Raw genomic sequence first — 11,986 nt, 5'->3', positions numbered from 1 at the left:
ACGTGTTGCACATCATTCATTTTGCAGGTGATAATTTAACAACATCAAGTAAGTTATGATTTACGAAGTTGTGATACTGTAAATACTGAAGGCTACATCCTTTGCACATCAATAATGACCAAAAATACTGCAGTCTTGGATTTTTCCAGACGAACTTTGAAAAGTCACCTACTTTTCAGTTGCGATACTTGGTCTCAGGCTGTTGTGTGTATTGCTGGTTATTGAGTGTAATGTTTTGGGTTTAATAATTATTTTTTCTTACAAAATTAGTCATAGCTTTCTCTGTGCAGGTATGCATTCCTTTATATGCCAGTTGCTAAAAGTGCTAAACGTGCTTAAAAGATCACTTATTTTCTAACAGCAGTTTTTTGAAGTATTTGTATATTGCTGAATTAGTTATCTGGTACTATAACTACTACTTCTAACTATTCATTAGCTTTTTTTTTTATTTACTATGTATTATTTTGAAAAAAAGACATTGTGCCTGAATGCCTTCAAAAAACCCAAACCCCTTAATTCTGGTGATTGTGACTCTAAAAGTAGGATTGGTGTCTTAAAAAATTCAGGCGATTGCAAGAGACTGTTCTTCAGAAAAGCATCATGTGCAATTACAAAATGTCCCATACTGGACAACTACTGTCTTTGTTAACAACTTCATTCTCTGTAGGATCTTCTACACCTGAATGTCTTTAAAGGTCCTGTTTGGGGATGAGCGAACATCTAAGCCCCTTTTAACTTCCTTTATTGTGGACAAACTGTCCACAAGACTTGTGTTGTACTGGAGTCTGACTTGTATTGTATTGGAGTCTAGAAGTTACTTATCCAAATGATAAAACATTCACCTTTTTGGTGTAAAGTTCAAAAGCTGCTTTTCTATTGCAACTTCTTAAAAAGCTGAATGAAAGACTGCAGAATACTTCAGCATGCTCCAAGAATCCTCCTCATTCTAGAAAGTTATCCTACATGTGAAGAGGCTGAAACAGTCATTTAACAATTAAGGGCCACATCTGTGACAGGTCAAGATTTCTAATTCCATGAGAGGTCAGAGGAAGATGAATTTGATATAGCAAATAGCCATCATTATATTTATTCTTTTAATGAAAGCAGCATGACTTTGAATCTGTGTGTAAGAGTTTTGGGGGGATGAGTCATTGAAATTATTCAGGATCAGTTGCTTACAGATGGTAATCTGACTTTCCAGTGGAGTACTAATGAAAAAAAGAGGATCCAGAGTCACAAAAATTTACTTCTGTTTTCACTGGGAATGGAACTTGCCTGCTGTAAATGAAAGAAACTGTCTGATTCACTGGTAAATGTACAGATAGCATGGAGACATAAGACATTCCTGCTTTGAAGGTAAAAGTGAAATGAGGCAAGTGCCAGGCTATACATTATAAGCCAGTATGCATAAATAAAAAATGGCAAATATTTTCAAATGAAAAATCCATGTTGATGCTGATATGGCTGATGACTTTGTATATATTTGAAAAAGAAAATGATGCCAGCATTAGTTGCAATATGGAAAGGGAATTACTGAGGTCTGACATAATGCAATTTCAATAATTTTATGCTTGAGTACAAATAGAACAATAGCTTGAGAGAAGAGAAGAATCTTCACTGGAACAAATCTCATTCACTGTGATTACTGCTTCAAGTTTGCTTTTAAAAAAAACAAAAGGAAAAAGGCAACTAAGGAGACTCTCAGTCTCACTTTGCATGGCTGTGAGCAGACCAAGTAGATTGAGACTGCCTAGGAGTGGCTTTACGGACTGATAGCCACAGCTGCTATCAAAACAGTATTAGATGCAGTTCTTCTGACATATTTAGTATTGTTTGTGAGACTTAATACATAGAATAAAAATGGTAATGACGTAAGACTGATTATTGTTTAGGACACCTAAAGCTCTGCAATCTGGAAGGAACGGCCTCTTTTACATGCAGCAGATTGCCAAAAAAAAAAAAGGGGGGGGGGGGGAGAGGGGGGCTAAAAATGAAGGAATGAGTCTGTATTCCTGTAGAATGCCATGAATTAGCCACATGAGATATTCCTACTTTTGAAAAAAAATTGGAAGATAAAAATTTGAAACAACTTTTAAAACTAACATTAATCTTTTTTATAATATCATCCTTGCTATAGACCAAAGGCTTTAAGTGCTGCTATGCCTGCAGACAGACATTCGAGTGAAATTGAATTGGCACAAATATATCTGCACATGCTCATGCAAAATTGATCAAAGCAGATTCTGACAACAAATGCATCAAAAGGTTTGTTCTCCGTAATTATTTATCTTTTGGTATTTCCTCTTTGACTACAATTCAGCATACAGAAAAAGCAAATTCTAAAAAGTCTGACAGGAATAGAAAGGTATCTGGACAGTGTCTGTTGTTGGAAAAATCGCATTAAAGGAACACACTAGATCCATCAGCAGCACTGAGAAAATGAAAGCAATAGTCTTTTCCACAATTGACACATTACAAGTCCAAGTTTAAATTGGCTTCTGCTGCATCTCCATATGGTGTAAGAACTGTGATCTCCCACATGGAAAGGAAGAGACCAGTTACCAAAAAAAAAAAAAAAAAGAAGAAATAAAAAAGCAAAAGCTGAAGAATAATATTCGGAAGCATTCAGTCTAGTCTGGTGCCAGCCCTATTCTGTGAAGTATTCCTTATGCGGACAGTGAGTAACGTGTGCTTAAGATGCAATAAAAAAACATTAATCTGCAGTGGGCTTTTAAGCATATGCTCAGTGTTAGGCATGAGTTATCCTGATTATAGATACATGCATGCTTAAGTGTTTATGTTAATCAGAATTATGGTTTTAGAAGTGCTTACGATAACCTTGACACAAATTTGTCTTTTCTTCAGAAGGCCACTTATCTTGCAGCCCATTTTTCTCCTTTCTTGGACCATTTTCCATCAAGAATGTATTTTGTACATAGCGTTACATCTTCTGAATATGTGCATGGTACCTAGTATCTTTGGTGTAAGCATCACACCATTACCTCTCAATTGTCCTGACTGCAGTTTCAGCATGAGATTGTAAACATGCACAGGAGGAAGGCAATAGGTACATTAAACTTGTTTTGAAAAGTAATTTAAGATTCTGTAGTTAAACATCAGTTAAAGAATTATGAATTAAACTTGAAAGACAAAGCAATGTTAGCATTGTAGCCAGCTTTATTTTAATAGTAACTGTCTTTAAAGTTCCTGAACCATTCCTAGATTAAATGTTCTCAGGTTTAAGTAATGCCACTAAAAACAGTTAAAGGCCCGCAGCACCCAGCAGGTGCTGATGTTCCGGAGGAGCACTTGATGCACGTGGGAGTCTGCACGTGTAGGAGGCAACAGAGGGTGCTAATGTGCATTACAGGAGATCAATGCATTCCCTAGTTCATGGTGTTACATGAATTTGCCAGCTATCATGTCATCTAGCTGCCAGCAGCCACGCAGAATATCAAACAGATATCTTAGTGAGCGTTTGTGTTTCAGAGGAGGAATACTATATGCTGCAACGATTATTTTGCACATGTTTCGTTCTTCTTACTTCATTGTTGCACAACTGACGGTAGAATCCTACTCTGTTATTAGTGACTCGGAGATTTAAGTGTTGACCTGATAAAGCTGGAGATAACTCAGTAGAGGCTGGATGAACAAGCAACTCGGTTAGATTCTGTGGGAAAGAAGTTGATCAAGAGCATTTTGGGAGGGCTGTTATGTCTTGTGAGAAATTACTCAAAGCTAAAAGAATGGCCCAAAGGCTATTGTGCCCCTACAGAGCATTTTCAGGGCTTTCAGCAAAAGTACGGTGCTACAGGAATTTCACTAGTAACGCCAAGAACAGCGTCCTGTTTTCTGGTGGGTGTCAGTGGTCCCAATGACTGAAGGTGATCTGAACTAAATCTAAAATGAAAATTTGCCTGTATGTTTAAAACAAAAAACATGTTGTTTATGTAAAAGTTTGTTAAATGGCAGAAACTTTGAGCACGAACTGTTAGCAAAAAATACATTTTAATGTTTGCATACAGAAACAAATGCTATGCACTGAAAAAATGATGTATATATTTTCTGCTCTTCTTCTGACACAAATATTTTAAGTTTTGCAGTAACCTGTAGATATCAGCTGTGTCACCAGTAGATGGCAATATTGCTTATTCCATATAGCTTCCATATGCTTGGCAAGTCCTGCCAAAAAGCCGTTTCTATCCAGGGAAAAAAACGTAATTTTTCATATGTCTTTTAAACCACAACATTATATGTGTTTGACAGTAGTAACTGTATGTAATTAAGAGCACAGTTTGTCTCAAGTTTTGTTTATTTGCCTTGGACTCTAGAGAGAAATGTCTTTTGATGTCGAAGGACATGTCATCTAGGTCTTCGACCTAGCCTGTCGTAGATTCAGCTATATTAGTGGGACAGTTGATCTCCTCCAGCTGCTCACCACCATCCCTTTGCTGGAGGTTCCTGCCCTTGGAAGGCAGTTTGTATATGCATTGTTTAAATCACGTTAGGAAGAATCATCTGGTTTAAGCAAACCCTGCCAATTTTGCTTGAGGTAAATTAAAGAGAAGTTACTTCAGCTGCATGGATGAGTAGAGCAGAAGTGTTGTGGTAAGTGTCTGGAGGTAGTCAATCTTCCACAGGCAGGAGAACAATCTTCGCACTTAACAGGAGAGCCTCTGTGCATAGTCTGAAGGTCTTGCTCCACAGAGGGATGTCACTTTGGACTTACATTGGTTTTCTTCCAAAATGAACATGGTTTTTCAAGGATAGGTGCACAAACATACGCATTACCTTACTGTTTGAAGCAAACCTACGATGAGTTAGGAATACCTTAACTCATTCAGGAGCTTGTAACACAGACCTGATGATTGCTGTTATGATTACATGTCATGGGGTAGGAAAAAAACTGTAGGTCAAGAGTTTCATTTTTAAGTAGTATTCTATATTGGAGAAGCAGAAACAATATTTACCTAAAACGTGAACTGGGAGATTTTTGCATTGGGTGCATATTGCTTGCTTTCTAATATCCATGCGTCTTTCCTGACCCCTAGTCTTTCTGCTTCCTTAAATTTTCTGTAAAACAGCATGAGCTCTCAGTCCTCCTCGTTTCTTTCTATTTCTCTTTGTATTGTAGTCTAACTAACATTGTTCAGAAGTGTCTTGGGTAGAACAATTGTAACTAGGAGTAAGACAAGCTACAAAAATATGAATGTTCTTTAATATTAAACTACGTTGGTTTGCATACTTAAGAGATAAACCTCAGTTTTATTTTCTTAATTTTAACTTTTTTTCAAAATTGAAATGTAACCCAGGACACAGAGTGAAGTGATTCAGTAGCCTTTCACCTTCATACAGGAGCAATAAATGATGCTCCAGTCCAAAAGAGAGGAGCTTTGGTGAGCTTGTATCAATTCCTTTGTATGTTCTGTTCTTTGAAAAAAAGATTGGATATCTGAATAGCGAGGAGATGGCTGATTAGGATTAAGATTTACTACTAGAATTACCTGGAGAGAGCTCTAATACCTGCAAACTGAGTGAATAAACTTTCCATTGTGTTGTATATTATATCTGATAGTATTTGCTAGTCCTGCATGTTTTACAGTTCCAAGATGCATTGCGAAATTTAAAAGTAAAAATTCTTTGAGATCTATCTCTGCAGGTTGGCATGGATATGATACTGAGGGAATTTGCAGAACTACTGCAGCAGTAGTAGGCTTTCCTTCTCTTTGAGGGCCTTTTTGATTTTCTCAGCTGAGTGTTGGTTAGGAGTCGGTTCTGTTTCTGACAATGCCACCAGCTTACTGTGGCTCTTTAGATAAATCACTTAATCTGTTTTCTTTCCCCTCTCCTTAAGTAAAACGAGAAGAAAAGAATATATACATATATATATTTATAAAGTAATTTGAAAGTTATAATTGGAAAATACTTTCTAGTATTAGGTACAACGATTAGTCTTTAATAGTGATATTCTCAAAGGTTAAACTTAATAACTTACTGTCCCAATGTAGAAGACTTTACAGCTGCATTGTCTGAGAGTGCTGATATTTAATAGTAGTCTGATTTCTGTAATAAAATGCTCTTGTCCTAAGATCACTTGCCTATCAGATAGACTTAATCACACTTGAATCCATTGCTGCAATCTCAAATTGGATGGAAGACCTTTTAATCTGGAAATAAATCCTATAGGGGGTCCTGAACTGTATCGATCTCCAGCAGTCTCTGTACCTGTTGCCAATCAGTCTGCAGTTTTCATCATCTTTATTCCTATAGAATTAAGTAGATAGGTTTAATTGATGACTTTGTTTTTAAATGGACAGGTAATCTCACCTCAACGCATTCCTGCCACTGTGACTCCTACCTTGTTGATGTCCCCAATGGTGTTCACTCAGTCCACACCTGCTCCACCGAAAGCAAATGAAAGTGGGCGGTTAACAGCAGCAAACCAAGAACCTGCTCCTAGCTCAGCTAGTCTGCTGCTGCCACTGCAAACCCCAGAGCCATCTGTGGTCAACAGCAGCTCAATGACGAAGATGCAGCTGCAGGAAACACTTCTACACCTGATCCAGGTAAAGCGCCAAGAATTCTACTTCGCTTAAAATTCTGATTCCCATTTTGATATAAGCACCCTATAATTGGTTGTATTCACCTGTCTAGTGGCTAAATGAATAATTAGAATATATGATGAAAGTTGTGCTACTTATGGCTGCATGTTAACAGAACGCTATGGTATAGACCACGGACGTGATAGCCTCTCCTTGCACGCTGCTGCCTTAACTGCCTTTTGATTAATGCATCTGGTTTGGGGTTCAGGAAAGATAATAAATTTGACAGAAAAGAACAAAGATGACTGAAAGCTTTGTAAGGTCGGCCTATGAGCCAGAGAGATATCTATTATATTTTTAGCTAAGGATAAATAATGGGTGATTATCCTAGCTGCCAAATATTTCAGAGGTGCGTGTTAGCAGTAACAGGAATTCAGATGGGAAATTGAAATTGCAGGATGAGTGTAAGCAACTTCAAAATACGGGTTAGAGAACCTAAAAATATACTAGTTCAGTCTATTCAATGTAATTCTTTAGTTCAAACGCTAAAATTCCTCTTGCTGCAGTTATTCAGGTTTAAATGTGACAAAGCATTAACATTATGTATGATTGTTTACTGCTCTGGGATGATGTGAGTGATTATGAATATTTTTTTCCTTAACTTGCCATGTGATGAATATCTGAAGAGTAGAGGTTGAGGAGAGGTTTTATAACTGAAGACAGGCTATAAAGCATAAGGAATAGACGCACAGGTTTAAGGGTCCAATTTGTAGGCCAAAACTATGTGCCTGTATGGCTTTGGAAGAAAAATAAAAGTCGTTATTGGAATGTTGAAGTTACTTACTTAAAATGCAATTTAAATTATAGACCCAGAAAGAAAATAGTATCTTTAACAAATTAGAAGCTTTTCTCATTTCTCCCTGTATTTTTAGGGATAAAAATATTACATTATCCTGTCTTTACATACTTTGAGTATCTGGATAGTAGGAAAACCATGTGTGAAGTTAAAAAGGAAACTAGTCAAGGAAAATTGGATTTTACCCTCTGAAACTGTGCTTGTATATTTGACCCTGCTGTTCTTGGTGGTAGTTAGGATTAACAGAGTTACCTGGAAATTACTGCCGATTTCTTACCTGTTACTTTTCATTATATAAAACTGCAAGCTCGAATGCTCCTGATTTTCCTCAAATAGTATCTTAGCTACTTAGGGCATTGTTTCTTAATGTGGGTTGGCCCGTTCTTGCAAAATGATCTTTCAGAAGGAAAAAGTTAAACAAGCATCAGAGCAAAAGGGGCAGCGTCAGTTTAGGAGCATTGAGTCTAAAAGAGCTAAACAAGATGCTAGGATTTGCCCAGGTAGGATTTACTGTCAAAACCCAGGGTGTTTCACTGTTCCTTCAGACGTGCTTAGAATTATCACTGACCTAGCGGAGGAGACTACTTAAGGAAATCCCTAGGTAAATGAGGGCAGAGGGAAGAAATTTACAGGCTCGAATCGTCACTGCGATACCATTCAAGAATAGAGGACTCAAGTTAAATCCACTGTGAGTTTGGAAAATCTGCTTTCTGTGTACTCATTAGTTCTTACAGAGATACAGTCATGTTTGCTGCAATAAAGTTTATATTCACATCCGGTTCTTTTTAGGCTTTTAGCAAGGTTTGGAAATAATACATACTTTTGGTAAAGGAAATAGCCTTCCTGTTGCTCACTTTTTAAAATAGAGTAAGGTTGAGAAGTATTTCATTCATGAAATGGAAAAAACTTCTAATGTCTTTGCTGAGGAACACCTATCATGCACTAACAGTTACTTGTTTTGTTTTTCAGAATGATGACAACTTCTTAAATATTATTTATGAAGCATATCTCTTTAGTGTGAGAAAGGCGGCAATGAAAAAGTCTATGTGAACGATGATTTTAAAATTCAATTTCTATTGCTTCCTGAACTCCAGGGAAAAGGTTTCAAATTTTCAAGTACGTTTACGTTTAAAGAAATGAATGGTCTTAGGTATTTTGCATACACGTAGATTTTGCTTGTTGGCAAGTACATGCTGTACTGAGAAAGAAGTGAGCGGAAACGGATTGTGCCTTTGGGGAGGGGAGCGTCACGATACTGAAGACTTAATCACAAAATATCTTAAATTATTTTTCTTACATTGGTCCATACTTAGAATTGGTTTCCCTGCATAAGGACTCAGTTCTCAGAATTCAGTTTCCTTTTTTACTTGCAGTGTGGTTATTCATTGACTAGATATTTGTCATGGATTTTCTGAGAGACGTCATGTGCAACTGTTGCGATGAACGTGCCCATCTCCGACCACATGGTGGCAATGTTGGACTATTTTTAGGAACATGAAAATCCGGGTGAAATCTTGGAAGCGAAAGTCTTGGGAAGACTGATCTATCATTGTACTTAGTTGTTTGCGAAGCAATTTAGATGAAATGTCATGACTTTCCCCCAAATTTTTGTAGAAAAATCTTTTTCTATTTTAGCAAGAATATTTTTAGCTAGCTGTAGAAATGGGACTCTGCAGGTGTTTTGAAGAATTGGGGGGGGGGGGGTTTGGTTGTGAATGTACTTGCTATCAGCGTAGCTCTGGGGTGGCACTGGAGTCATGTTTCTATTATTCCAGATCTAATCTGCGTTATTATAAGCAATGGACAACTTTGTTAGGGGGAAGGCTACCTGGAGTAAAAGTCCCATTAAATTTTTTTAGTGTGTTCCTGAAGCACAGTGATTTCATTGATCCATTTCTAAAGAAAATAAAATGGATAATCCCTTCTATGTGCTGATTTCATTTTATTGTGCCATGGACTATGTATCTAGAATTGTTGGGTCACTTGTATTTGTATGACTTGAAAATGTTTTTACACTTGGCAGAAGACACATGAGGTTTTAACTCAATTAGAATAAATGACTAAAAGAAATTTTACGTATATTTTTATTAGCATCTGCTGCTAAAGTGCCAGTTTACTACAGTTTAGGAACCCAAAGTTGTTGCTAAGGAGGCATTTCTTTTGTGGGCGCAGAGAACCCAATTGGTAATCCATAAATGAGTATACACTCTTCTTTACTATGGGCACTGATGTAGGCACAACTCAGCAGCCTCATCTGTGAAGGTTCTTCAGTGTAAATTAGGATGCAGGTTTCGATTAGTATAGTTCTAATGATTCAAAAAGTTGCCCCCACCCCCATACATCTGGCCTTTCTCTATTATAAGAGTGTGATTTGGGGGGACAAGGGTTGAGGGGATTTGCTCACATTCCTTGGGAAAGGCTCTAAATCAATATTAAAAAAAAAAAAGAGCTATTTTCTTTATACACAAGCGAATAACCCCAAGAGACTTGTGCCTGCAAAACTGCTAGATTTTTCCTACACTAAGTAGCTCGTAGAAAGCAAGTTGTATTCTGGTTCAATCTTGTTACCAAATTGCTTATGATTGTTGCAGATTCAGTGAAAAGAACATGTTGAGCAGATACCAGGGCAGACTTCAAAGATAGCAAGTCCTAATTCTAATCCTGTAGCCATAATAATTTATGTAGCCATTATAATTTATGGGATTCTACTGAGTTAATTGGTATTATTTCTGAATGAACTGGTGTGGAAGAAATTGGAATCTACACAAAAGAGTTTGTATGAGACTAAATACATGCATAATTGGTGTCTGTGATGCTGGATTATCTGAGAGTGCAATTTAAAATGATGGGGACACAGAGTTAAGACATCATTTGACATGTAGAACTTCTGTAATTGGTGGGTAAAACCAATCCTTAAGCACCTCAAGCTGTGTTTGTGATAGGTTTTCTAGTCATGGGGGAAACATTTTTATTTACACAAAAGGCAAGTAGAAATTTTAAAAACATCCTTATTTATTGCTTTTCAGAGTAACGTATCATTTACAAAAATTAAAGGCATATTTTTTCAAAACATCTTCTGTTAACTCTTGATGTTTATGACATCAGTAGTATTGGCACTATGCTTGACAAACTGAGGCTTATCTTAAAGCTGACAAGGACAGGGCTAATTCAGGGTTTCTTCTCACTGCCCTCTCTTCTGGTTACATCTACACAAGTAACACTGACGGGGTTGGATTTCTCCTACTTTATTATGCCATAAGGGATTTCTGGGATTGTTCAGGAGGCATAAACCTGCTTTTTGTGGAGTGAAGAAAAGAAGGTTAGTTGCTAAAGAAGTTGCTTTAGTTGACTTGCATGCTTACAAAGAACAACAGAGGTAAGAAGATAGAACAGGCTCAGAAAGAAACTCTGAATTTTATGACAATGAACAGAAGAGGAAAAGTAGTGAGAGAATTCTGTTGAGAAATGAAACCAAACTTGTTGTCTAGGTTTCTGTTTCAGATGACAGTATCCGCTTCTTCGGAGGCGTTTGGGAATTGGAGACTGAGCTTGGAGTCATACTGGAGTGTAAAACTGTGCAGTACTCCTTTCTTCTTTCTACTGCAAACTGAAGTATCTGTCTCAGAAAAACACTTCTTCCAGAAATGTAGTCAGAGCCTTCCAGTACTGTGGAAAAGCTGGAGGTTCCTCACATAATACTGAAAACTTCATCTCTGCCTTTTGGTATTTGGTATTTGTTTAATAGCCTTTTTATCAGCTGGGACTGTCTCTTTATGCAGCCAAATCTATGCGTGACACCAAAATGTTTATTTCAGGTTTAATAGATCACCGCTGAACTAGAGTGGTTCTGAACACTCAGGTTCTCCTATTTTATTTTATTTTATTTTAATTTTTTGAGACACTGGTAGAACTAGGGACCCCTTAAGCTAGCAAGGCCTTTGGAAAGGAAAAGGCCACAGCAGCTAAGATTGCCTTTCTTTGGGCTATTTTTTTTTATCTGAAAAAGGAAAAAAGGTAGCAAGTAGAAAATCAGAAGGTTTGTAAGGATCACATTAACTCTGCTTTCGACGCTTCCACAGTATGCATGTGTAATATTTTTTTATTGTCTGTGTATCCCTTAATATGCTGCTGGTTTTGGATTGGGTTGGGTTTTTTCCTTTCAGTAGAATAAATACCTTGTAGACTGGGTAGCAAGAATTAGCAAGAATTCCAGAAGTTGCAGCAGTGCTTTTGCATTAATCCCAGTCTCAGCATTGAATTGATGTTAGTTTTCAGTGTATTTCCACTTAACCACTGTCCACTTCCTTACAAAATTCCACACCTATTAAACTAGAATGAGAAGACGAGGAGTCGAAAGTCAATGAAATACTGAAGCATAGTCTTTGTCAGTGTTTATCATGGAAAACTGTAATGTTCAGTGAAGGCATCCAAATATTTCCTCAGGCCCTTCTCACAGAAAATTCAAATCCTTAATTTGATTTTTATTCATTAGCTCTCTGTTGCTCCTCTATTTACTCCTCCTTGTTATAGCTGCAGCGGTGATAATTAAAATTGTACAGCAAACTAAAATTTTCCAGGAGCAGGATGC

The 11,986-nt window shown here is 37.2% G+C and overlaps 1 protein-coding gene across 3 annotated transcripts in view; it reads left to right on the top strand.

Moving 5' to 3' along the window:
- The window catches only part of DCP1B (decapping mRNA 1B), a 43,213-nt gene extending 33,745 nt beyond the window's left edge, over positions 1–9,468 (top strand). For all 3 annotated transcript variants that reach the window (XM_075159432.1, XM_075159447.1, XM_075159438.1), the window contains exons 8-9: positions 6,318–6,566; positions 8,368–9,468. In XM_075159432.1, coding sequence (XP_075015533.1) covers positions 6,318–6,566; positions 8,368–8,448 — 330 coding nt within the window. In that variant the 3' untranslated portion in view covers positions 8,449–9,468. The remainder of the gene's footprint in view (positions 1–6,317; positions 6,567–8,367) is intronic.
- The last annotated feature ends 2,518 nt before the right edge of the window (positions 9,469–11,986 follow it).

Source organism: Calonectris borealis, chromosome 1 (genome assembly GCF_964195595.1).
Source record: "Calonectris borealis chromosome 1, bCalBor7.hap1.2, whole genome shotgun sequence".
Classification (NCBI taxonomy): domain Eukaryota; kingdom Metazoa; phylum Chordata; class Aves; order Procellariiformes; family Procellariidae; genus Calonectris; species Calonectris borealis.
The sequence above is the reverse complement of the archived record's forward strand: the minus strand, read 5'-3'. Positions and strand labels throughout refer to the sequence as shown.